This window comes from Rhinolophus ferrumequinum, chromosome 10, assembly GCF_004115265.2.
Source record: "Rhinolophus ferrumequinum isolate MPI-CBG mRhiFer1 chromosome 10, mRhiFer1_v1.p, whole genome shotgun sequence".
Taxonomy (NCBI): domain Eukaryota; kingdom Metazoa; phylum Chordata; class Mammalia; order Chiroptera; family Rhinolophidae; genus Rhinolophus; species Rhinolophus ferrumequinum.
Window position 1 is genome coordinate 52,132,782 of NC_046293.1, and position 25,518 is coordinate 52,158,299.

Below are 25,518 nucleotides of genomic sequence, written 5' to 3' on the forward strand. Positions count from 1 at the left end.
GCATTGTTTGCAACAGTGAAAGAGTGGAAACAACCTAAGTGTCCATCAATAGGGGACTGGCTAAATTGATTATGGGTGTAATTACTGTACACCATATGATGTATTCTATACAGTGGTAAACAGGATAAGGAAGCTCTTTATGTTCTGATATAAAACTATCTTCAAGATGTATAAAGTGAAAATAACCAAGGGGTGGAGCAGTGTGTATGGCATGTTACTATTTGTCGAAGTAAAATTTACACAAAGGTGAACTTGACTAATACAAATATATAGAGTGAGTACCAAGATTTATTTAACTACTTAATGAGTGAACCAGCAGGATGGATCAAAGGAGGAAATGAAAATCATTATTGACAGTCAGTGGAAAAAAGAATGCTGGAGTAAGATTGCAAAGTTGGTACAGAAAGTTAACTCCTGCCTGGTAATAAAACCATAACTGTTTTTTCCCCCTACCAGACAAAAATAATTTGCTATTTATCAATCTTCTACAGGTTAACCTATTAACTTGACAGAGTCTGGGCAATAGTAAGAGTGTGGCCAATCAATAGTAAATAGTATGTCAAACAAAGTGATTTCCCCTAGATGACCCATAGGTGGGGTTATTAGCCACCAAAATATCTCTGAAAGGGCACTTTGTAATTTTTGTGTGTGTTTTATTTACAAGTTTTGGATATTTTTTCTTCACACATTTGTTGCATAAATATATTTGCTTCTATATTTGTAATAGTAAAATCAACCACTTATAAGGTGTTTATTGTGTACATTAATACATTTAACACTCCCAAGAATCCTATAAGAAGTTCATTTTTGAGGACAGCCCCAGAGAAGGTAAGGAATTGCCCAGGGTCACACAGTTAGAAACTGGCAGAGATCAAGCTTGAGAGCCAGCCATCTAGTTGTGGAGGCCAGACTGTTAATACTAACCCCTGCTGCCTCAATGCCACCTCCCTGGAAAGAACCATGGCGGGATTTGTCCAGAAGACTGAACAGGTGATCAGCGGGAGACTTTTCAATGACTATCTTTTTGAAAATTTTTGACTTTAAACAAAAACAAACAAACTATTATTTAGAACAGATTTCGATTGATAGAAAAGTTGTGAAAATAGTACAGAGAGCTCCCATATACCCAACATCCAGTTTCCTCTATTATCAGCATGAGTATTGTACATGTGTTACAACTAATGAACCAATATTAATACATTATTATCAATAAAGTCCATACTATTCAGATTTTCTTAGTTTTTGCTTAGTGTTCTTTTTCTGCCCAGAATTCTATCCAGGATGCCACATTCCATTTGGTCGCCGTGTCTCTGTACATTCCTCCTGACTATGACAGTTTCTCAGACTTTTCTTGTTTCTGATGACCTTGACAGTTCTGAGAAGCGCTGGTCGAGTATTTTGTAGAATGTCCCTCAATTGGGATTTTTCTGATGTTTTTCTCATGATGAGACTGGGGTTAGGGGTTTTCAGGGGAAAGACCACAGCGGTAACGTGCTGTTCTCGTCACGTCACATCAAGGGTACACACTGGGAATATGACTTATCCTGGTGCAATCGGCCTTGATCACCTGACTGAAGTTGTGTTTGTCAGGTTTCTCCACTGTCAAGTAACCTGTTCCCCTCCTTTCTATACTGTGCTCTTTGGAAGGAAGTCATTGTATGAAGCCCACCCTGAAGGAGTGGGGAGTTAGGCTCCATCTCCTGGGAGTGGACTATCTGCATAAATTATCAGGAATTCTTCTGTACAGAATGTTTTGACTTTTTAACCATATATTACCAAACTTTAAAAATTAAAAAATAAATCTGCTCTTTGAATAAGGGGGGAAACACATGCACACACACGGACATAGACACACACTGAAGTGAAAACAACTATCAGGCATAGATAGTGTGTGGTTAGATAGTGTGTGGTTTCTTCCAGACGATTCTGAGGGCAACTATGGGGAACTGGAAGGGGTTCAAGGCTAACTTTGCCATTTCTCACCTGTGTGATTCCCTAATAAGGCATTTAAGTTTCTCTTGCCTCAGTTCTCTCATCTGTTAAATGGGGGGAAATGGGACTATTGGAACCGTCCATTAGATAATTGGATAAAAAGGCTCTGTAAACTGTGAAGTGTCTACCAAGCGCTAGGTGCTATGGAAGGGCCCCGGGAGAACTGAGTTTGACTGAGCCCCTTCACGGCCTCCACGGTGGAGCTACAGTTCTCGTCTCCTCATCCACGGCTGAAATCAAAGCAAACAAAGCCAGCCCTGGCATTGGGCACTGCAGACAGGGAATGAAACTACATCTACGGGCTTGGAACAGTTTTGGGGTCACACACTTCGTCCTAGGAGTTGGCCTGTCACCTTGGGCAAGTTATTTCACCTTTTTGAGCCTCTCCTATGTAGAATGGAGGTAATAACATGTCACCATAGGGCTGCTGTAAAAATTAAATGAGATCATGCAGTTCTCTGCAATGGGCCTGCCTGTGGTTAAAATCATTATCCTATTTAATCCTCACAACTTTCCTATTTTACAGTTGAGGAAACTGAGGCTATGAAGGTGAAGCGACTTGCTTAAGGCCACCAGCTGGTCAGTGGCTAAGTGGCCCTTGGAGTTCAAGTCTGTGGGACTCTGGAGCTGGTGTCCTTTCCATTGCAGCCCACGGCCTCTGCCTGCAGCCCGGGTTCCCCTGATTCTCTGAGCCTCTCCCTCCTACTTCCGACCAGCTTGAGTTTCCAGGGGAGCAGGGGTGACCAGTGTCTTCAGGGCCAAAGTACTAGCCTTCTGTGGCTCTCTACCTCCCACCTGGCATGGGGTGGGCCGTGGCCGGGAGGCTGTCCCGGCAGTAACACCTGGGCCCCAGGCTGGACATTTTCCAGCAAAGGGAGCCTCTCCACCTTGGACAACACCCACCCCTCCATCTCCAGCCATGTCCAGGGCAGCTAGAGTCCTAGGCCTGAAGTCCCGCCATTCTTCTGAGGCCCAGCCATCTCTCTCTAATCCTCTAACAGCTCCGGACGGCCTTGCCGTCCTCCAGAGAAGAAAGAGACCCATGTGGGCTGCTCTGCCTGTTTGCCCAAACACAGCCTCTCCTGACAGCTCAGCCCCTCCCCACCCCCAGCCCAGTTCCTGAGCCTTCCTAACTGAGTCCAGGGCCGCAGAGGCCGAGGAACCCAGGACAAGGCCCCTGGCTGTGCAGAACACAGGCCACAGTGGGGCTGCCCTGCTCCAGACCACAGACCTGGGTTTGAATCCTGGTCTTGCCTCTTCTCATCTCTGCCACCAGAGACCTCTCCCGGCCTCCGTCTCCTCATTTGTAACATCAAATGCTGATGATACGTAATCAGTATTTGCCAGGGTTGTTGTACGGCCTGAACACTGGGAGGTATGCAAGACATTGAGCACCGCCTGGCTCCGTGCCCAGTAAACAGCAGCTTTTGTTACTGTGCTGAGCAGCAGGCTGAGGAAATGCCAAGGGGAAAGCTCTGCGGAGGAGGCCAGCAGACGTGTCCTTGGAACCTCATGGCCTCCCCTGTGACTCTAGGATACTCTTCTGGCGGCACCTGAAACGAAAATATACACTCATGCCAGACGGCCTTCTCAGATGAGCTCCTGCACGGCTCTGCGCCCCAGGCCCGGCCTGCTCCTGGCCCACACCCCACCGCCACAGCACCGATGGCTGGCCACCCTGCTCGCAGTGCGTGCATGGTCTGCTCCCCACCCCGGAGTCAGGGGCCTCCTCCAGAAAAGCCAGCGGGGTTGGCTGTCGTGACACACACTGGGATGTCAGCCAGGCTTGTGGGGAGCCTGGGAACCCTCCCCGCACTCCTGTGTGGGCAGAAACCAATCTGTCTCCTTAACCCCTGGCTCAGTCTCTGGCCCCTACAGGCTCAATAAATGTGTACACATAAGAACTGAGTTCAGGCTCCACCGAGGACTGGGTGGCGTAGAGGGGCCTTTATCGTCTCCGTCCTCCTCTCAGGGGCTGTCTTGGTTCCATGAGTGGCAGTGTCCCAGTTACTCCAGGCCATGCCCCAGGAAACTCCTGTTGGGTCAAGAGAAGGCAAGGGAGCGCATATCGGTATACGTGGGGAGGACGAAAAGACAGGTCAGGGCTCACTGGTTTGTGTTTCTTTTCCCCAAACAGGGGCATCTAGACAGGAGCCCCTCCCCTCTCGCAGTCATACACGTTTGAGAACACCCATGTGTGGTCACCACACGAACCCCCAGGCCCACCACGCCCCTGACTACACTTTTCCCTCCCTCCTTCCGGGCCATGGTTGGCCTGATCTCTCGGGACGTTTCTCCTGTCAGCCAGATTTCAGCTGGCTATAGAGAAACACATCTGACATGGTTATGCAGCAATTTAGACCTGTTCACCTCTTTCATTTTCTTCAGAGGGACCAGGGCTCTTCGCGGTTTAAGGCAGACACCAGATCTGAAGGGAGGACTTGAGGATAAGGCATGGAGTTGGATGGACTCGGAAACTCTGACCACAGTCACACAGGCAATGTCACATGGAGACACATAGTCAGCCCACAGGGACCCTCAGGCTCAAAGGCACAGACATACACACAGGCCCATTGGGCCGTGAACTCGTCACATCCAGAGGGGCCACACACACACACGCACATAAACCATCACGCAGGTACACAAACACATAGACCCACTGACAAAGGAAAAATAAAGGACCCACCCCTCACTCCCTGGAGCTCCTGGTCCATCTCCTCCTATCCTCCCTGCTCTCCAACGCTTTGCATTTTCCCGCCCATCCAGCTTCATGCATTGCCTGTTGACTTCAGTTGAAGTGTCAGTCTGTCCAACAGGAGTTAGGGGGGTTGAGGGAGGCCAAGCCTTGCCCTGAGTCTTCCCTTTAGACCTAGGTATCTTCCTTTACTGTGAGAAGTCATGGTCCTTATGAGGGAAAGGAGAGAGGTGAGCAGGTCGAAACCTAAATCCTGCTGTGTGGCTATTTATTCCAGACCTGCCTTGGATAACATCCTGGACCATTTCCTACATCCACCCAGTGAGCTGCCTTGGGGGAATAAGGAGCAGAGACCTGTGGATGAGGGGGTCCTGGAGATAAGAGCTCGCTGAAGGCCCACAGTACCAGGCCCTCTGGTGCTGGGAAGGGCAGAGCCTGGGCATGGATGCTGGAGGGGTGGGAAAGGGGCAGGATCTATGGCATTTCCCCTCCAGCTGGAAACAAAGGCAGGTTCCTGTGTCCAACTCTAGCAATCCGGTCCCACCCACCCGAGTGGCTGGAACTGAAGGAAATCCCGCTGGCCTCTGCTCTCGCCCAGCCATTCAGCCCCTCTGTCAAACAATCTCTCTCCCAGCCAGGGCCATTACCTACTCTCAAATCCAGGGGACCCCATCCTTGTCCAAATACCAAGCTGTCCCCATTGGGGATGGTCCCCGGAACTCCTCAGACTCTCTCCTCAGGCAGCAAGGGTCTGCTCAGCACCACCCAAGAGCCTGCCAGGTCCCCACCCCCTTGCTAGCCAACTTGTCCCACCCTCACCCCAGCAAACTAAGGACCTGCTTTTCTTTTTTTTAATTAAAATGTATTGGGGTGACAATGGTTAGTAAAATTACATTGATTTCAAGTGTACAATTCTGTAATACATCATCTGTATATCACATTGTGTGCTCACCATCCAGAGTCAGTTCTCCTTCCATCACCAAATATTTGACCCCCTTAACCCTTTCTATATTCCCCATCCTCCCTCCCCCCAAGACCTGCTTTTCTTTAGAGTGGATGTGGGGACAGAGCCAGGAGTGCAGTTTCCAGGCTCTCGCCCTCATGTGGAAAGGTGCTCACTGGGGTAGTAAATGGCCATCAACTGTGATTGGATGGCCGTCAGCTGTGGCTAGTTGGCCGTCAGCTGTAACCAATGAGCCATTGGCCACTAATATAACTGCCGTGGCTACGTTAGCAGCAAAATTGGGGCTAGCAAGAAGAGGGTGGCTGAGCTAGCAAGCGCGGATTGCAGTTAGCATGTGAGGTTGGTTGTCAGAGAGAAGTGGACGGCAGGTTGCGGATCGTGTAGCTCCTGCTTCCTGTGTCTCCAACCCAGCCGCCAGCAAGAATATAGGCGGATGACTCCCCTATCTATGGCTCCGTGGGTGTTCCTTTTTGGCCTCACCATGTCCTGCACTCCTATGTGGGGAGCCGGAGCTGAGACCCACATGCCACCCCGCATGACAGTGGGCAAATATGTTGATGCCTGTAGGGACTCCTGTAACACCCAAAATGCTCAGCCAGGCCCTCAAGACATCCCCACTGTCCTGAGTTTCAACTGGACACCCCCAATAACAAGATCAATCACCTTGCCTAATAGATACGTTTTCCTGTTTTGCAGCAGAATTGCAGCTCCAGGGAAGGGTGCGGGGTGCCACTGCCCTTAAGTAGTGAAGAGTCAAGAGATACTGTGTGATACTAATAGAACAGGAACTAAAGGGATATTATTTAAATTTATAAAGTAATAACGTAATGATCAATAATTAGGAGGGAGAGAATCTAAATGACCTAAATTTTGAAGCTTTTAAATCTATAAATAGCAGACAGGCAAATACTGCATGTTATCCCTTATCTGTGGAAACTAAAAAAAAAAAGTCAGGCTCATAGAAACAGTAAAAATGTGGTTGCCAGGGACTGGGGGGTAAGGAAAATAGAGAGGTTGGTAAACGTGGACAAACTTTCAGCTATAAGATGAATAAAGTCTGAAGATCTAATGTAAATGTATGGTGACTATAGTTGATAATGTATTGTATAATTGAAGTTAGCTAAGAGAGTAGAATTTAAATGTTCTCACACACACAAAAAAAAGATAAATATGTGAGATGATGGATGTGTTAATGAGGTGGGAGGAATCTTATCACAATGTATGTTTATCAAATCATTATGAGTACACTTTATCTACAGTTTTATTTGTCAATTATACCTCAATAAATCTGAACAAAACCTAGCTATAGCATTGTAAACATATTATTTAGAGTTATCGAAATAAATGTCAGAGAAATGAATAGCTGAAACTTTGAGAAGGGGTCTGGCCTCCGCAAAAGGGCCTGGGGGTGGGTACAGTTACCTCTCGTTATAAACTTGTCTGCAGAATTGTATTTATTTATTTTACCCCGTGCTTATTAGGGATGTCTTGAATTTTTTTTAGAATGGCTGCCTCATACTTCAAAGTCCTCTGCAGGAGCTACACATTCATCTGTATAACAATCCCCCAGGTATTAGTAGAAGAGGAAACATTTAGCACCCATTTTTGAGTAGGTAAGAAAATAGAGGCCCCGGTCACACAACCAAGCCTCCCGTTTCCAGACTCCCCAATTTATGCTCTCTGCTATCCCATAGCTTGGCCTAGCTCCCTCAAAACAAACTGGACGTCTGTGTGGTTTTTTAAACTGGTAGAGAGGACTCTCACGGACATATTGCTTTTATTCTGAGAATTGACAGAAAAGGAATTAACAGCGCTTTCTTACAGGTGTGGGAGCTGAGGCTCACACACAGTGACTCCAACTCCAAGCTTGGGATCTTTCCACTCCCTCTCCTCTTCCTCCTTTGGTGGGGCCAGTTTGGTGGAAGAGAGTCAGAGCCTCGAGGAGGCCTGTGAAAAAGAACAATCCGAGGTCACTGGACAGCCGGGGAGGAGGCGGTCCTGGAGCAGCTTCTCATCAGAGCCCAGGCTGAATGCCAACCCCCCCGGAGGCATTGTGTGGGCACCGTCTAATCTCAGACTCCTGCCCTGACATGCCAGCCCTTCCTTCAGAGGTTCCATCCTGAGATGAGTCATCCGAGGGCTCAGGGGCGGACCAGGAGCGGATGAAACCAACTAGGAGACATCCTGGAGGAGCTGGAGAGGAAGAGTCAGGTGACTTGGCTTGGACAATCTGGTCCCTGTCTGCCAGCCTCTTCCTAAGGTGCTGGGCTGTCCCCACCATCCCCAAACCTTGACACTAGCCAAATTGCCTTTTTACCTGAACTGTGGTGACAGGGCCTGAGACCAGGTAGTTTCCCGAACTTTAGAGACAAAGATCTCATAAAGCTGGAAAGGACCTTTGGGCATATCTGGTCTACAAGTATATACCTCAATGTATATCGGCCCAGAGAGGCGATCCAGGCCTGGAATGCAGGACACCGTGACGCCTTCTGCCATGAGCTACAGGAGACCTAGAGAGGTCACTTCCTCTTCCTTCAGGCAAAATTTGGCTGCACCCAGCCCACACAGCTGAGACTCTCTCCTCTGTGTCGAATAGATGGAAAACAGAATTCATAGGTATCTGCCTCACTTCTTTCCTAAAGGAAACCGACATTTCTTCCCCCTCAGGTCCCTGTTCTATTGTTTTTATGTCTCTCACATTTGAAAAATCCCTAGGATGTCTGATCTAAATCTCCCAGTCTACAATTTAAAGGAAGCAAAGCCCAGCTCACACTCAGTTAATTTTCCTCCCTTTTAATTCCTACTTAGCCTGGTGTAGAACCAGCTACATAATTTGTGGGGCCCAGTACAAAATGAAAACGCTGAAATCTTTGTTCAAACATTATTAAGAATTTCAAGACGGCAACAACAGAGCCTTAAACCAAGTGTGGGGAGGGGCCCTGTGTGTCTAAACAACCATGAAACTGGCCCGGCTGCAGTGGCAAGAGCGATGCTTGAACTCAGTATTCATAGCTGATTCTGAAAAGTCAAGTGGTCCATTCCCTTGCCTTTATGCCAGACTCCCGGTCATCTGCCGTCCATAGCTGAGACTTTCCTTGAGATTTCACCCACACAACCTTCCCAGGATCTCCAGGCCTCTGCTCCATACTGCTGGGAAATTCTTCTGAATATCTAAATTTAAATCTTAGTCCTTTGGGCCTGTTTCCTCTTGTTCTGTCCTCACTGATTATGGGGAACAGCTGGTCCTTTTGAGTAATTAATTCTTGTAGACTTGGACACAGTCTGTAATTCCTTTTTCCTTTCCTCATTGGGCTCAGTCTCCACGGCGCTCTCCAACTCCGTCCCTCCTCTGATGCCTTCCCCAGGTTCTCTGCGTGCTGTGGAAGGCATGGGGTTCACAAGACTCTCCAAAGAGCACCCACCAGTCAGGGTCCAGAGGGCTCAACGCCAGGGAGGTGGGGGAGACTCCAGCATTGACATACAGCCCGTACCCCATTGGGCTCTGTCTTCCTCCTGCAAATTGTACTCTGCTTGTATCTGTTTCATGAACCCTTCCCTGATAAAACCCCCCACCCCCACTGACTCTCTTGGGGACTCTCAGCTCTTCTCCATCTCGATGTTTCTGTTCTCAATGTGTGTCTCAAACTGAATGCTTCCCTTGGGGAAGCCCACACTTCCACCTCCCAGGATAGAGATCCATAGGCTCGGGCTAGGAGAGGTTTCTCTGAAGCCATAGCAGGGCAGGGGAAAGAGTGGCTATGGAAGATGGACACGCGGCCACACTCCCAGTTCTCCAGCTAATAGAGTGCCAAGTGGCCGCTATAATCTGCAAGAGCAGATACCGTAATCCCATAGTACTTCCTATTGGCTGCAGGAACATAGTTCTGCCCTGACACTGAAATTTGGGCGTGTCTTGGTTCTGGAATTCACATGCTCACAAGTTGTGAAGCAGCTGCCGGTTTGGGAGTGGGGAGGGTTTCAGCAAAGGAAGTGAAGTCAGTCAACAATTGAAGCATGTCTGAGCCTTTAGTCATTGTCTCCCCCAGTCTCTATTCCTGTCAAAGGGCGAGGGTCCCTGGCCCATCTCACAGAATATCCATATTAAAGCAAGACAACTTAGAGGTCTGTTCTTGCTTCTAATACCCACGTCTTTCTACTTGACTGAGGCCACCCCCTCCTCAGCCTTTTCATTTATTAATTTAAACACTTTCATTGAGGGCCTACCCAGTATCAGATCAGCCAACCCTATGAGGCGAGCACTGTTTATTATGCCCATTTAGCAGATGGGAGACTGAGGCATGGAGGGGTGTCACTTTTCTAAGATTATGTAACTTAGTCTGGATTCCCAGACTACAGTCTTGGTGAATAACCAGAAGCGTGGGAATAAAACTGGAGTCCTGCCTTCAGGGTGCTCGCAGTGGTTGGAGCAAAGCAAGACAACGATGGAAGTGCTCTGAGCCTGAGTGAGGGCATCAGGAAGAAGAGTTTATTTCTCCCTGGGAGAGAAGCCATTCTGCTCCCCTCCCAAATGCCTTGTCCACCTCGTTGTCAGAGCAGTACGTGGAGGAAGGCTCCAGACCCATCTTTAAAGCTCCATTTGGTGGGGTGAGAGACCTGCCTCCAAGGGAGCAGTCCAAAAAGGTCCCAGCCTCTTCCTCCATCCTGGCTGCCCCGGTGGGGAGAGGGGTCCTTGTCACTGGCTGCACTGCGGCCAGCCGGCTGGAGGGGCTCAGACCGTCTTCACCACCTACCCGGAGCCGCCCCATCTGGGCCTGTTTACCCTGAGCTAAGCAGAGAGGCTGCGGAAGAGGGGAGGGGACAAGAGTGGGTGATGGGGCCGAAGAGAGGAGGCTGAACGATTTGGACCGAGTGGGGAGTCCCTGAGGGAGGGGCCAGAATGCTTCCGGACCCCGACAGCCCCAAACTCTGCCCTTGTTGCTGTGAGATTCCTAGGCCAGGAACCCGGGTCGAAGGTGGGGAAGGACAGGTAACTTCCCTTCTCTAAACCCTTTTCTCTTGTCCTTCCCTCGGTGCCCCCTTCCCATCCGGGGATGCCAGGTCACGCCTCAGAGGCTCGTAGCGGCAGGGGGCGCCCCCACCCCACCCCTACCCCGGCTTCAGATGGTGCCTCGGGTTGTAGCTCGGGCTCCCACAGCTCTGGTCCAGACCCCACGCGACCCCCGCGGCCGGAGTCCAAGGCCCGCCCCCTCGGGGAGGCGGATGTGGGAGGCTCCGGGCGGGGCAGGGCAGCGATCCCCGAGCTGGGGGCTCTGAGGGGGCAGCTGCCCCTGGGGTCTGGGAGCTGCGCGGGGGAGGGTCTGGGTCCTGCAGCCCCAGCGAGGGGCGAACGGGCGGCCGTAGGCGAGCTGGGCAATAGGAAACGGTTTATTAGGAGGGAGTGGTGGAGCCGGGCCAGGCAGGAAGACGCTGGAATAAGAAACATTTTTGCTCCAGCCCCTTTCCCAGTCCCGGGAGGCCGTCGCGCCAGCCGTGCCGAGCGAGCCCCTCCAGGGCCCCAGCCCAGTCCCGGACCGCGCCCGGACCCAGGCCGGCCGTCCAGTCCAGCGCTCGTCTTGCGACAGCGGCCGCCGCCATACGCCTGCGCCCCGTCGCCCGCAGGGCAGGCCCAGAGGTGAGAAGAGGTCCACCGGCAGGGCCGGGTAGGGGGAGGGTGGCCTGACCCCACCCCGAATGGTCCCTTCCGTTGGGCAGATCCCGGAGAGCCCCTCAGAGAATTCGCCGTGCAGTCAGCCCCAGGTCGTCAGGACAGCAGCCGCCCCTCAGCCTCCAGCACGTCTGCCCGTTACTCCACCTGAGACTGGGAGGGGGCTGGACTGCACGCAGACTGGGAATCAGAAAACTCCCGGGGCCAGTCGCTGAACTTGTGTGCTCTCCTGTTTGCATCCATGTGAAATGTGCAGAAGGATTCCTGTCCTGCTTCACTCACACAGAAGGGGTCACATGTCCCTCCAGGGGGCTGGCGTGACCCGGGAGAGAGGGTCTACCTCAAATGTTTTTGAGCCTCCCCTGGAAGCCCAGCTTTCCCTGATCAGCCCTTGCAGCTCTTTCTTAAGGGCTCTGACACGACAACTCCAGCCACAAACCTCACCTCCAACCCTGCATGGTCAGGTCATCCCTGTGCCATGGCCTTCCTTCAGAACCCAGGCCAGAGGGATCCCGGTTTCCCTCCAGGCAGGACCCTGAGGTTTCCAGTCCACCCTGGAGGCCAGTGCGGTTGAGTCTATCCTCTCTTTTCTTCTCCAAGGTCAGAGCCAAAGTGAACAGTAGCTCTTACCCCTCTATTTATGAGCAGCTTCTGGCTGAGTCAGGTCTGTTCTCTATAATCCCTGACGACCCCATTTGTTCTAGTACCTGTCCTTCCATCTCATTGGGTGGTTAAAAAATGGCTACCATTTACTGACTACTTACTATACAGACACATATTTTTCTCATGTAATCCTTGACACAACTTAGCAGAAGGGTTATTTTACCCATCCTACAGAAGAGGAAGCAGATTCAGACTTGAATCACTTGTCTAAAGCTCCATGGATGGTGTAAATGGACAGTTGAGTTTTTGTTAACCTTTAAGTGCCTACTATGTACCACTGAGTACTCTGCTAAATAATTTTACTACATTATACCTATGAAATGAGCACTATTCTCATTTTACACAGGGAAGCCTAACCCTCAGAAAGTTTAACTTGCTCCAAATCTCATAGCTCTAAGTGGCAGAGGCAGGATTCGAACCCAGGTCTACATGATCCAGAACCCACATCCTGACCTCTGTGCTATACTCTGCTGCCCCTGCGTTCTGTCTGAGACCCTAAAATGCAGGCGTGGTGCTATATCCCACTGCTGTGAAGGGCTAATGAAGTGATACCTTTGAAAATGCTTTGTATCTGGTAAGGGGCAGCCTGGGAGGGGCAGCTCAGTCTGGCCCTCTGCTGTTTGGGTCAGACCTGCTGATGCACAGAAGGAGGCACTTCCAGCCCTGTGACAGTCACTGCTGTGCTGAGCCACTGCTGCTGATGGGAGAGGGTTTTATCAATCCCTCAGGTGTGATGGGGAGGAAAGGTTGACAGCCACCCTCCAAGCACACCTTTACTCTGGTTTGCCCACCTGTGACTGAGCCGACAGCTAACAGATGATTTCTGTCTCTCCATCTAAACAAACCCACCTCGGGCACCTGTTGACGACAATAGCAGCGGACAATCTGTTAATGTCACCAAGACCCACTTGCTCTTTTTCCTCCTTTGTGGGGCTCACCAAACATCAAACAATTGGAGGAATAAAGTGACTGAGGAAGGATTTATGATCAGCAACTTAAGTTGATCAAGACACACGTGGTGATTATGGGCAAGAAACTTAACATCCCCAAGTCTCAGTTTCCCATTGGATTGTTGTGAGCGTAAATGAGATCAACAGTGAAAAGTTCAGTCCATAGCACATAAGTCAGAGAATACTCAGCACGTGCTCAGAGAAGGTTAACTCTCATTACTAAGGATTTCACGGTGGTAAGTTAATGTTTGATATTAGTTTAGCATTTGTGATTTCTGACCAATAAGAGGGATACTTCTGTCAGCAGGAGATCTGTTACAAAGTTTTGCTTAGAAATGAAAGGATACTATGAAGCCCCAGGGTTCATTTGTGCTCGAGTCAGGGTTCGGGGCGAATCATGCAGGGTCACATCTGAGTTTGGACTGGCCAGGACTCAGCACCCTCCTGTACTTCACCTTCCGTTGGGACAGTTAAGAGAGTGGACAGTCATAATTTTACACCACCACATTTCCAGTATTAGACCAGAGGTGGCTTCTGCAAATGCGGCCAGGCCCTCCCTGCACTGTTCCAACCTGGGAGGCCTGAGGTGGATGCCAAGAGCAAAGCCCTTGCCCTCTGCCCTCCCGCCACATTTACTTTGTGTGTCCCTTCTCCTCCAGTAGAGGGGATGGTTCCTGGGTGGGAGTAAGAGTCCTGCCCTCTGCACCCCACTCCATTCACCCAGCAGGCTCTCTGAAATGAAAACATGAGGAACAATCTTGTGTAGGATACATTTCTTAGGATGGTACCCACTGATCGTAATTACCTGGGGAACTTTAAAAAAAGAAAAGCATGATTCTTGCTGGCCCCAGATGGACCAAATCAGAATCTGGAGTGGGAGTGAGACCAAAGAATGCATTGTTAACAAAGCGCTTCAGGTAATTCTGATGTGTAATAAAGTAGGTGAGAGGGTCGTTACTGGGGCATGGTGAGAGAAGGGGAGCATGGGTAGAGGATCCTAGGAGGATGCCAGATTCATCCTCATTGTTCTCCACGGTTTCCTTCCTGCCACATACCCTCTCCTTAGCTGCTTTCTGGGCAAGCAAAGGCTGCCAAGGATGGCTTCCTGCCTGTACCCCAGTGGAGAAATTCAGCTTGTCTGGTGCTCCCTCTCCAATCTCCAGCCCCACTACAGAGTGCCTGCTGGAGTACTCACTGCCTGCCAGGAGAGGCAAGAGGCAAGAGGTCAGGCAGAGGCTGGGGACACAGCTGCAGCAGCCCAGGGCTCCATTTCCTCCCCAGCCCTGGGCCTCTGGGGCAGAGGAAGCCCGGGCAGGAAAGCCAGAGCTGCCACCAGCCAGAGAGGCATACAAAACTGCCCCCCACAACCTCCCAGCCATCGTGCCCTCAGAGACTCAACATCATGGATCTTCATTTGGCACCATTCTTAGTCTCTGGCTCTTCTGCAGCCTATGTGTCCATACGCCCACCCCTACTAGCCTTACCATATGATGCCAGAAGACATTCCCCCTCTCTCATGCTATCTGCCCCAGGTACACGCCTGCACATTCTCCACCATTCAGAAAGTCCTTCTTACTGTCTGACCTCAGCCCTTCTTGCTGCAGCCTCAGCCCTTATCTTCTTGTTCTAAACCTTTGAGAAATGAAGAGGGTGGCTTCTGAAGCACAAGTTGGTTTGGGACCTGATCTGGGGACTGTCATAGATCAGAATTATTCCCCTTAACACTCTCCACAAAACTTCTGGAAAAGTTCAACCTTAACCGGCCATGGAAGGTCAAACATTCAGTGTCTAAGTGTGTTTCACTTCCCTTCCCACATCATTTGCCCTACCCCCATGCACCCTTTCCCAGGACAGCAAGGAAAGAGAAGGGGACCAGGGAGTGGCACAGAGAGGACGTCTTATACTCTGGTGAGGTTGCAGAGGTTCCTTCCACCTCTGCCAGAGCCAGCACTGTCGAAGCTGTATAGCTGTTACATCCTTGAGGGCTCAGACATGGATTGTTACTCTGGATCGGGAGACAGAGTGGAAAGAGCACTGGATTGGGAGCCTGAACACCTGGGTTTTACCCCTGGTACTGCCACTGAATCCTGTCTGACCTTGGACAAGTCTCCTCTCCTGTCTCAACGTTAATCCCGTCTTCTCTAAAATAATGAACTGGGCTTTGTGATTCACAAGGTGTTCCCTTCAGATTCTTTTATGGGGTGTTCCAGCCCCAGGTGGCTGCTCCAGCCTGCCCTAAGAACGTGCCCTGAGCTTCCCGCTGTGCGTGACTCCTGCTTGTTCTATCCAGACCCCAATCTAAACAATCTTGATTCCTGTTCCCAGCTTGGTGGGACCCTGAATGGCAGGAAATGAAGACAGGAGCCTGTTTATGTTTGAGGCAGCCAGGGCTGGGGGGCGGGGGGGCACTGGGAGAGGGGTAGGCACCGATGGAGGCTGGGACGGGGTGGGCAGGAGGCAGGGGACAGAAGGAGGGGTTCTGAAGACGTGATTCTTACAGCGCAGCCCCAGGCCCTCTGCGTCCTTCAGTCGAAGCTCAGCAGGAGGGGTGCAGAGCTCATTCACTTAAACATGGCTCCCAGCCTTTACCCCAACAGGATGGTTTCCATGGGGAAGTGAACCAGGACTTCCCCTGCAGGCCACGCCTCAAAGCCAGACACAGGGAGTAGGGAGGAGGCCTCCCTGCCCCCCCCCCAAAAAAAAAAACCACTCCCAGTGATTTCCTCTGGATGGGAGGGATCCACGGTCAGTGGCTGAAAACATGGAGGGGATCACACTTCACAGATCTTACTGCACCCCCTCTCCTGCTCCTCTCTCCAGGACCATGACCTTGAACCCCTCCAGGAGAGGCCTTCTAATGCTACTGATGGTCTTGGGCCTGACCCACGGTGAGTACTGGGGGAGCAGGTAGGAAACAGGGGCCTGAACGGAGAAAGGGCTTTCTGGGCTCAGCTCTTGCTGGGGCTGAGTTTGAAGACTTGGAGAGAAAGGACTTTGGAGCTTGGCTGGAGGGCAGAAGACGAGCTTGGTTAGCCTAGCTGCCCCAACCCTTTTTTGCTGTCCTCTTGATGCAAACCTGCAGGAGGGTGTTCTACCAGACTCCGGGGTGGGAACCCCTATCTGGGAGGTCCAGAGAGTGGGGAATGTTGGCAGAGGGGGCCTGGGAAAGCTCTCAGGGTTGGGGCTGGGGGCCAGGGCTGGGCCTGGAACTGGGAAGGAGGTCCTAGGATCAGGGAGTGGACAGAGGCCTGGTTTTCATACTCTCAGTTGCCCCTTGTGGAAGGTAAGGCGCTGGAGGGAAGGATAATCTGAGGACCTCCAGGGGTTTATTTGAGAGGTCAGAAGGCAGAGGGCGGTGGGTGTTGGGCTCAGCCTGGGGGGTTGGGCCCAGAGTGACTAAGCTTCCGCTGTGTCTCCCAGGTGACCCCATAAAGTCCTCTCAGGGCACGCTGGTGACCTGCACGTGTGAGAACCTACATTGCAAGGGGCCTACCTGCCAGGGGGCCTGGTGCATTGTAGTGCTGGTGCGGGAGGAGGGCAAGCACCCCCAGGAACATCGGGGCTGCGGGAACCTTAACCAGGAGCTTTGCAGGGGGCGCCCCACGGAGTTTGTCAACCACTACTGCTGCAACAGCTTCCTCTGCAACCACAATGTGTCCCTGGTGCTGAAGGGTATGTCCACCTGCCCCAACCCCCCCACTTCTCAGACCCTGCCCTCCTGCCCTGCTTTCCTCTCATGCTCTGGCCAGGAGAGTCGGGGAGGCAGGACCCTGGGATCTGACGACAGGGTGGCAAGGTGGGGGAGGATACAGCCTGGTGAAAGCTGGGCCTCAGTGTCCCTCCTCTGGCAGCCACACCAACTCCGAAGCAGCCGCAAGGAGATGGCCAGCTGCCTCTGATCCTGGGCCCTGTGCTGGCCTTGCTGGCCCTGGTGGCCCTGGGTGTCCTGGGCCTGTGGCATGTCCGGCGGAAGCAGGAGAAGCAGCGGGGCCTGCACAGCGAGCTGGGAGAGTCCAGCCTCATCCTGAAGGCATCTGAGCAGGGGGACAGCATGTTGGGGGTATGGGCATGGGAATTTGGGGCACTGGGTGGGGGGAGGGGTAGATCAGAGCCACAAAATCAGAAGGGAGGCAGAGTGACAGGTAGCCGACAAAGGACAATCACAGACACTCAGGTTTCAGGGGGTGGGGGGCTGGATGATTGAGGAGCATGCAGAGACACAGTAGCAGGACCCAGGTTGAGGAGGGAGCGGGGGGCTGGGGTGGGTGGGGACAACCTCTCAGTGGCCTCTTGGTACCCACAGGACCTTCTGGACAGCGACTGTACCACAGGCAGTGGCTCGGGGCTCCCCTTCCTTGTGCAGAGGACAGTGGCACGACAGGTTGCCCTGGTGGAGTGTGTGGGTAAGCAGGGGGTGAGCTTGAGGGATGAGGACCAAGGGCTCCCATGAACTCGGGGGTGGGGTGGGGCTTCCGGAGTCACAGGCAGGGCCGGGTGTGGCTCAGAACGGGAATTTGCTGGGCAGCCAGTGGGTTGGAGATGGGTCCGGACTAGCTCCTTCTGTGGGTAGCTGATGAGGAACAAGAGGCAGATGGGGGTGGCCTGCCAGCTGGGTTTGGGGCTGGATTAAGTTAAACGTGTCAGAAGTTCTGCAAATGGGTCAGTGCAACATCAAATGGGGTCTCTTCTGGGAGCTACTGTGCTCCGGGGCTTGTGTGACCCTTTCCTTGCCCTCCGGCCCTTGGATCAGGAAAGGGCCGCTATGGCGAGGTGTGGCGAGGCTTGTGGCACGGTGAGAGTGTGGCCGTCAAGATCTTCTCCTCGAGGGATGAGCAGTCCTGGTTCCGGGAGACTGAGATCTACAACACAGTACTGCTCAGACACGACAACATCCTAGGCAAGCTGGGGGCTCTGTGCCAGGCCTGGGGTTTTCCTCCTCTACACTCAGGGCTGGATTCCCCAGCCTCTGAACCATGAGCCAACCCGGAAGGACTCCTAGCCGGCTCTCAGCCCCCACCTCTGAATCCAGCTTCCTCTCTGACCTAAGCCAGACCAGCCTCCACCCCAGCCCCAGGTTTGCCCTGACCTAGTCCGTCCTCTGCTTTCAGCCCCAGTCCTGCCCCTGACCGGTCCAGCCTTTCTCATCCCTAACCCCTTTGCTGAGCCACCTGACCCTCTGCTCACAGGGTTTATCGCCTCGGACATGACTTCGCGCAACTCGAGCACGCAGCTGTGGCTCATCACACACTTCCACGAACATGGCTCGCTCTACGACTTTCTGCAGAGACAGCCGCTGGAGCCCCAGCTGGCCCTGAGGCTAGCCGTGTCCGCGGCCTGTGGCCTGGCGCACCTGCACGTGGAGATTTTCGGCACACAGGGCAAACCGGCCATTGCCCACCGAGACCTCAAGAGCCGGAATGTGCTGGTCAAGAGCAACCTGCAGTGTTGCATCGCAGACCTGGGTGAGTGGGGTGGGGTAGGGGCAGGTCCTCTGCAGGGGGCCAGGGTTGAAGTTCTGGCGCATTTCCTCTCTACTTGGTTCCACCTTTGCCTGCTGCATGCCTGCCAACAACCACAATGCCGATTGGTGCTTTAAAACATACAGAGATGTTTGCTGTCTCATTTCACCTCCACAAGAGCCCCTCAAGTTACCTAACACTCTTTTCAAGTCCAAACTCCTTCCACCACACCACCCAGGCTCCAAGAGTTGGGAGAAAGGGGCAGGGAGCTAGGAACCTGGGTTCTTATCCTGGCTTCACTGACTACATCACTCCCCCTCACCGGGCTTTGGGGTGCTGCTCTGTGAAATGGGCATAACAATGCCTGCCTTGCCTACTAACATCTCGCTGGGTTCTTGGGAACCTAGAGAACGCTACACAAGTGAAGCGAAACTAGGACAGCTGTCCCAGTCCACGTCAGGGCAGGTCTCCGTTTGCCTGCCACTCTGTCGCACCTCCTTCCCCACCTTGCCCCATAGACCCCAGCCTGTCTGTGGGCTCAGGTGAGCCGCAGGAATGACAGGCCCTCGCGCCCACAGGCCTGGCTGTGATGCACTCCCAGGGAAGTGACTACCTGGACATTGGCAACAACCCTCGAGTGGGCACCAAGCGGTACATGGCCCCGGAGGTGCTGGATGAGCAGATCCGGACCGACTGCTTCGAGTCCTACAAATGGACGGACATCTGGGCCTTCGGCCTGGTGCTCTGGGAGATCGTCCGCCGGACCATTGTCAATGGTGAGGACCCAGCATGCACAGGATGAGGAAAAGGGAACGGGGCACATGGGTAGACAGGCAGGAGACGGGCGCTTCCTGTCAGGGCTGGTGCCTGTGGCCCGAGGGATTTGTGACAAGGTCGCCCGTATCCCCTTTATTGACACCTACCAGCTCGTTCAGCTGAGCAAACTTTTAAGGTTCGTCTGTATCTGAGAGTCTGATTCTGGCTGTGAAATCGTGAGTAAGTGATAATAACAGAAATATTAATAGCAGCTAACATTTATTGAGCTTAAATATGTGCCAGATGCCATGTCTTGTCTTATTGAATTGTCCTGTGTTGGTAGGAAACTGGTATTGCTTAGTGGCAAGAGTGTGGGTTGGGATTCAGACAACCTAGGTTCAATTCCTGATTTTGCCATGGGCAGGTTCCCTAACTTCTCTGTGTCTCAGTTTCTTTACTTGTAAATTGAGAATAAAAATAGTTTCTAGTTGTTGAGATAATCCAAGTAAAGTATTTAGGACAGTATCTGGAGCTCAGTAAACATTTGTGGCAATTATTGCTGTCATAATGAATGCCTGACACAGCATCATCCCCATTTTACAGATGAGGGCACCGAGGCACAGATCTACAACTGGCTAGAGGCAGCACCAAGGTCTGAAACCAGACAATCTGACTCCGGGGCCAGTGCTCTTTAACACTGTACTACTTAAACCTCTCTGGTCCTCAGTTTCCTGGACTATAAAAATACGATACAATGTGCTGGCATGGTTTGCTTATTGCTGCCTCATTATTACTCTAGGTGCCAAAGGGGACTCAGATTTAGAAGGGCTGAGAGCAGGCAGAGGAACCCCATTCTTGCTGGCTAGCCCTGTAGTGGGCAGCCCTGTGGCCAGTGCCCTCAGGTGGCTGGATGATGGGTGGTGGTCTGGACTGGGAAGGAAGGCTTGTCAGTCTTTGTGGCGGCTGTCCCATAAGGAGGGGCTCCCAGGAGCCCTGATAGGTTGGGGACAACCCTGGAGCTCTGTTCCTTGGGGAGAGGGACATTCTCATTTCCTGAGTATCTATAAGGAGCCAGTCCCATGCCAGGCTTCGTTTGCTCTCCGTCGTCATCGACCAGTAGGGGCCCAGGTGGAAGCGGACCCTCTGGGAGACTCTAGGGACAAAGATTCCTGCCTCTTCAGGCGTGAACTTTCAGAGTCAGCTCTAGAGGCCTGGGTTGGGGAAGGGAACACCTGGGAGGAGCTGAGGCCCCTCGGACCAGGCTACAGGCAGGCAGGAAAGGAAGGCTGGACCAGCGAAGGCTGGGGAGGAGGCTGACGGCAGGCTCCTGGGGCGGAGGGAAGCTCTGTCAGCCCCACACAGATTCATGGCGCATTATAAACACTGTAATCTGGTGTCAGCCCCGGCACTGATTAAAGGCCCATTAGACACGCTCAGGCCTCTGTGTAGCACTGATTAGGGCGCGAGCGGCACAGGGGCTGGCCTGGAAGCCCGCCATGGGGAGAACAGCTGGCGCAGGCTCTCCCGAGGTTGCGACTGTGTGGCCCTGGCCCCCAGCCTTGGCCTGGGAAGCAGGGTGGGGCGTGGGGCGCTTTTTCTGAGTCTGACCTCTTCTGCCTGAGCTGTCTGCAGCTCTACAGCCATCATTTTCAGAAAGCTCCTGCTAAGGACTGCGCTTGGTATAACGAGGGGATGGGGTGATGCTGGCTGATGGGGTCAGCAGAGGCCTCTGCCATCCCTGAGAGAGGTGATGTTATTTGGACCTACGCAGACATCCCTTTCTTTTACGAGAGGCGTTTGCTCCCCCTTCTTTGTTCCACATCCTCATCCAGCAGTCAGGAGTTCTCCTTTATGCCTAGTTTGGAGATCAAGAGCATGGGCTTTGGTTAGACTTTCTGGGCTTAAATCCTAGCTCTGTCACTTACTACCTGTGTGATTTTAGACAAGCTTCTTAACCTCTCTGGTCTTAATTTCATTGTTTATAGAGTGGAGCTCATGGTATTACTTACCTCATAGTGTTGTTATGAGGATTTAATGCAATGCAGTTAGGATAGTGCCTGGCACATAATAGGTGCTTAGTAAACTTTAGGTATTATTGGGCATCTGTGAAAGTTGTGACCTGGGAGCAGTACCCAGGCCTTGGGTAGGAAGCAGCTGTGGAAGACTGGAACAAGATCTGGCCTAGGAATCCAACGAGATGAGTTTAAGTCTTGACTCTGCCATTACTAGCTGTATAACTTTGGGCTCAACTTCTCCGAGCATCAGTTTCTTCATTTGTAAAATGCTTGTAATAATAGTACCCACCTCATGAGGTTATTGTGAAGACCAATAGGATAATACATGTAAAGCGTTTGTAGCATAATGCCTGGTACGTGGTAAGTGCAAAATAAATGGCAGTAGTAATTATTATTTATAAATACATTTATAATATTGTAGTGTTCCTCTCAGGCATAGTAGCATGTCAGGCAACTGGTTTCCTGACCCCTTGGACAGAAGGTGGGCAAGGCTCTCCTCTGGGTGGCATTGGGCCTTCAGGGTCCCGTGTGACTGGCCCGTCCCCCTGTCCCCCCAGGCATAGTGGAAGACTACAGGCCACCCTTCTATGATGTGGTGCCCAATGACCCCAGCTTTGAGGACATGAAGAAGGTGGTGTGTGTTGACCAGCAGACGCCCACCATCCCTAACCGGCTGGCTGCAGACCCGGTGAGGCGTCCGTGGGGCCTGGATGGCATGGGGCGGTGGCTCATGGGATTTCTGTGCTCAGGAAATGGTATCTGAGCCTCTGCTTCATCTGGATAGATTCTGGGGGATAGATTCCAGGGTACCTTCCTGGCTACTCCTTCCCACATCCCTGACCGTGGACTCCCAGGGACCCTCTGGTTATTTGGGGATTTTCCGAATTCTGCCTTTTGCCAGAAAACTCAGAGGCTCTCTGCTGCATTTCTTACTAGAAGTTTTTGTTCTTGCTTGTTTTTGTCTTTTCACAAAACACTCCACATACTTTTATCAGACACATACACACGTGTACATAAACATATACAGGCGCGCACATGCTTCTACTTAAATGTAAACTCAGGTACATACTCGTGCATGTATGTGCCAGGCTACTGGCCTCGTGAAGACAAACAGGTTGTCTCCTTTACGAGCTCTTACATCCCCATTACCTATTACAGTGCCTGGCACACAATCAGTGCTCAATAAATGTTTATTAAAAGCATGAATAATTGTACACATTGTACATAATATGTGGATACACAGACACATGTACATTTCTGCACAACCTACATGTCCACAAAAAGCCACACATCCATTCCTGTGCACACACGCATAAACACCCCCTCTCTAGAACCAGCTCGAGGTGGGGCTGGCTCATTCTGAGACCACTGAGCTTCCTGGGACAGGTTCCTCCCTGGACATGTGCATGTTTAGGGCCGTGCTCACCACCTGTTCTTCCAGTGTCTACTGAGCCCCGCCAGGTTGGTGGAGGGCTGGGAGACACTGCCCTCTACACTGAGGTCTGGCTGCGAATGGGGATGTGGGAGCCCCAGGCTTGTATAGCTCCCCTTTCTTGGATCTTGGTGAGGGATGGGAGTAAGGTGTTATACAGACGCTACTCACTAAGGGGAACCTGACTGCTCCTGAAGGTCTGAGTTACGTCTCTCTTTCTGTGCTGCCTGCCTTTCCCCATACCCCTTCTCACTCTACTCTCCTCCTCTTCCATTTTTTATCTTATTCTTATCCTTGCCTGATTCCCTCCATTTCGCCTCTTACCACTTCTGTCTTTCCTCTCCCCCTCCTTTTCAACACTCTAATCTCTGTCCTCTCATCCTTTCTGTCCTTGTGTCTCCCCACTCCTGGGCAATCCTTCTCGCCTCTCCTTTCCATCTTCCCTGACCTATGTCTGTTTCCTCTCTTCTGCCTCTCTTCCTCCCCCCAGGTCCTCTCAGGCCTGGCTCAGATGATGAGGGAATGCTGGTACCCCAACCCCTCTGCCCGTCTCACTGCACTACGGATCAAGAAGACACTGCAGAAACTCAGCAACAGCCTGGAGAAGCCCAAAGTAATTCACTAGCAACCAGCCTGATGCCTGACTTCCCTCTGCCAGCACTGTGTGTGAGGGTGGGTGGTGGATGGTGGCCTATCTGGGTGGAGGTAGTGTGAGTGTGTGCAGGAGAGGGGGGTGCCCCTCTAGGGGAAGGCTGTGCCTGCCCAGCTCGGCCCCCTAGCCCATCCAGCCAAAAATACAGCTGGGCTGAAACCCGATCTCCCGCCGTCTGGCCTGCTCAGAGGAGCAGGCTCCCTGACGCCTGGCTCCTACCCCACCCTCATGGCCTGGGCGCACCCCCTGTTACCCCAGGACAGGATGCAAAGGAGGCCCCAGAGCCAAGATGGCCAAGCCATGGAATCCCAGTCTCTTGGGCCCAGAGCCTGGGCCTGCACTCTAACCCCTGCCCTTGGTCAACCCCACTGCCCAACCACAGCTGCCAGGTGGCACAGGGCCTCGTCCAGCCTTCAGGAGACACCCTGCTCTGCTCAGCCTCAGCCTCTGGCCTCAACACCCGGGGCCTATCAGTTTTTCCCTGTGGGTTTGTATCTCAGCCCCATGACGCCTTGGGCCTCAGTCTCCTGGACAAGACCCCTGCGAGCTGACTGCCAGCTGCCTGGGAGAGCTGGGGCCTGATCCTGGGCCCCTCCTCCTACCCTCACCCTAGCTAACTTACTGGGGTGTTATGCCAAAGGAGTCTTGCTGTGGGGGTGGCAGTGTCATGGGCCAGTGCAGAGGTGACAGGTCAGATGGGGAAGGCCCAGGACTTTCAGAATAACTGAGGGGACATCGAGGCCCAGCGTGGCTGGGGAAAGGCTTAGCTGGAAGTCAGAGACCCAGGCTCGAGTCCCAGATGCTGCTCTAAGTGGTAAGAATGAGGCCTTCCCTGAGTCAGGACCTCTGTTTCGTCATCTACACATTGAAAGATTTAGTCTTGATGTCCTTTGAGGTTTTTTTCAGCTCTAAGTTTCTTTGAAATTTCCGCTTGTGTCAGGGCTCAGTTCATCAGTGTCTTCTACTCCTTATGCTTCAGCCTCTGGCAATTCGCCTCCAGATGAGGACTTGAAAATAACTTCATCTGAGGCCAGGAGTGTCTGAGATGCCTCCTCGTCTAATTCTGCAGGCTCCAGTTCCTGCCTAATTCCATGTCAGTGGCCCTCCTTGGGCTCAAACAGTCCCCGGCCTCTGACAGGCAAGCCAGCCCTCACTCCTTCTGTGGCTTTGCCTTCTCTGCCCAGGGCTGAGAGGGACTGAAAGCTGGCTTCCTGCAGGGCCTCCAAGGCTCAGAAGAAATTTGGCTCCAGCCAGTAAACCTCCAGCACCCAGGTTCCCGCTCCCACTGGCCCCTGGCCCAGGCCCACACCCTTGGCTGGGCCCCAGGGAGTGTGTGTCTAGAAAGAACCTGGTGGCTATAGAGAAAGACACAGAAAGTTCTGCATTTGAAAGTCAAGGGTGTGTGTCCATGCACTGAGGAGGGGACCCTGAACCCTGGGCAGGTGGATGGGCTGGGGGGGCAGTGGGTTGGAGGTAGAACCTGAGGTGTTGGGGGTTGGGGCTCAGGCCAAGGACAAGCACAGCCCCAAGCTTGGGAGACCTGACCTCATAGCCCTCAGCCCTTGGGGCAGGGTGGAGAGAGACCCTTGGTTCTTCAAAGCAGGTAAAAATAAAAAAAACCATAACCTCCTCCCCTCCTGTTGTGAATGACCCGGCATAACCTCTCCAGACCAGCTTCTTGTGTATTTCTTCCACCATCACCACTGGGGCACTTTCCCAGGCCTGTCTTCCAGATTGTGCAAGGCCCAGAGGAGAACCAGGAAGTGAAACTGGGTGAAAATAGAAAGACCTGCTGGGTTTCCCGATGGTCATGAGGCAGTTTGCTTCATGTCTTCTGGTTACTGGGACCCACCCAGCCCGGGAATCAGTCCTTCCCTGAAGGATTTTCCTTCTACTGAATTTGGGGGCCAAAAGGCTCCTTCTGAGACTCCACAGCCAGAAATGGAAGGCAGCAGCTTCCTAAAGGCTAGAAATTCCTTAAGAGGAGAAGGTCTGAGGCAGGAGGTGAAGTGACGCGGGTGGGGGTGGGGTTGAGAGAAGGGGGCCTGGTGTTGGGAGAACAGCCAGTGGCCAGGGAGGGCAAGGGGCATAGGTGTGAGCAGTCTGCCTGACGCTTCTGTCTTGAGGGCAGGAAGGTGTTCCAGGATGGAAATTACAGTCTCTTACCTGGACATACTGTTTGTGAGATCACTTAGCTCGTACTTAGCACATAGTAGGTCCTCAATACACCATAGTTGAATCCTGAGATCCTGCTGAGTCTTCCTAGGTTGGTGCC

The 25,518-nt window shown here is 52.4% G+C and overlaps 1 protein-coding gene across 5 annotated transcripts; it reads left to right on the forward strand.

The window, feature by feature from the left end:
- The first annotated feature begins 7,525 nt into the window (after positions 1–7,525).
- Positions 7,526–24,873, forward strand: ACVRL1 (activin A receptor like type 1). Of its 5 annotated transcripts, none has more exons than XM_033117346.1 (11): positions 7,526–7,862; positions 11,106–11,283; positions 15,750–15,817; positions 16,350–16,601; positions 16,781–16,989; positions 17,233–17,332; positions 17,680–17,826; positions 18,116–18,391; positions 18,967–19,164; positions 21,717–21,847; positions 23,082–24,873. In XM_033117346.1, the coding sequence occupies exons 1-11, from the start codon at positions 7,814–7,816 to the stop codon at positions 23,214–23,216; spliced, it is 1,743 nt and encodes a 580-aa protein (XP_032973237.1). In that variant the 5' UTR covers positions 7,526–7,813; the 3' UTR covers positions 23,217–24,873. The 5 variants fall into 5 exon arrangements, with proteins under 5 accessions (XP_032973237.1, XP_032973240.1, XP_032973239.1 ...); XM_033117349.1 differs by lacking the exon at positions 7,526–7,862 and adding an exon at positions 10,518–10,638; XM_033117348.1 differs by lacking the exon at positions 7,526–7,862 and having other exon boundaries at positions 10,812–11,283.
- Positions 24,874–25,518: the final 645 nt, after the last annotated feature.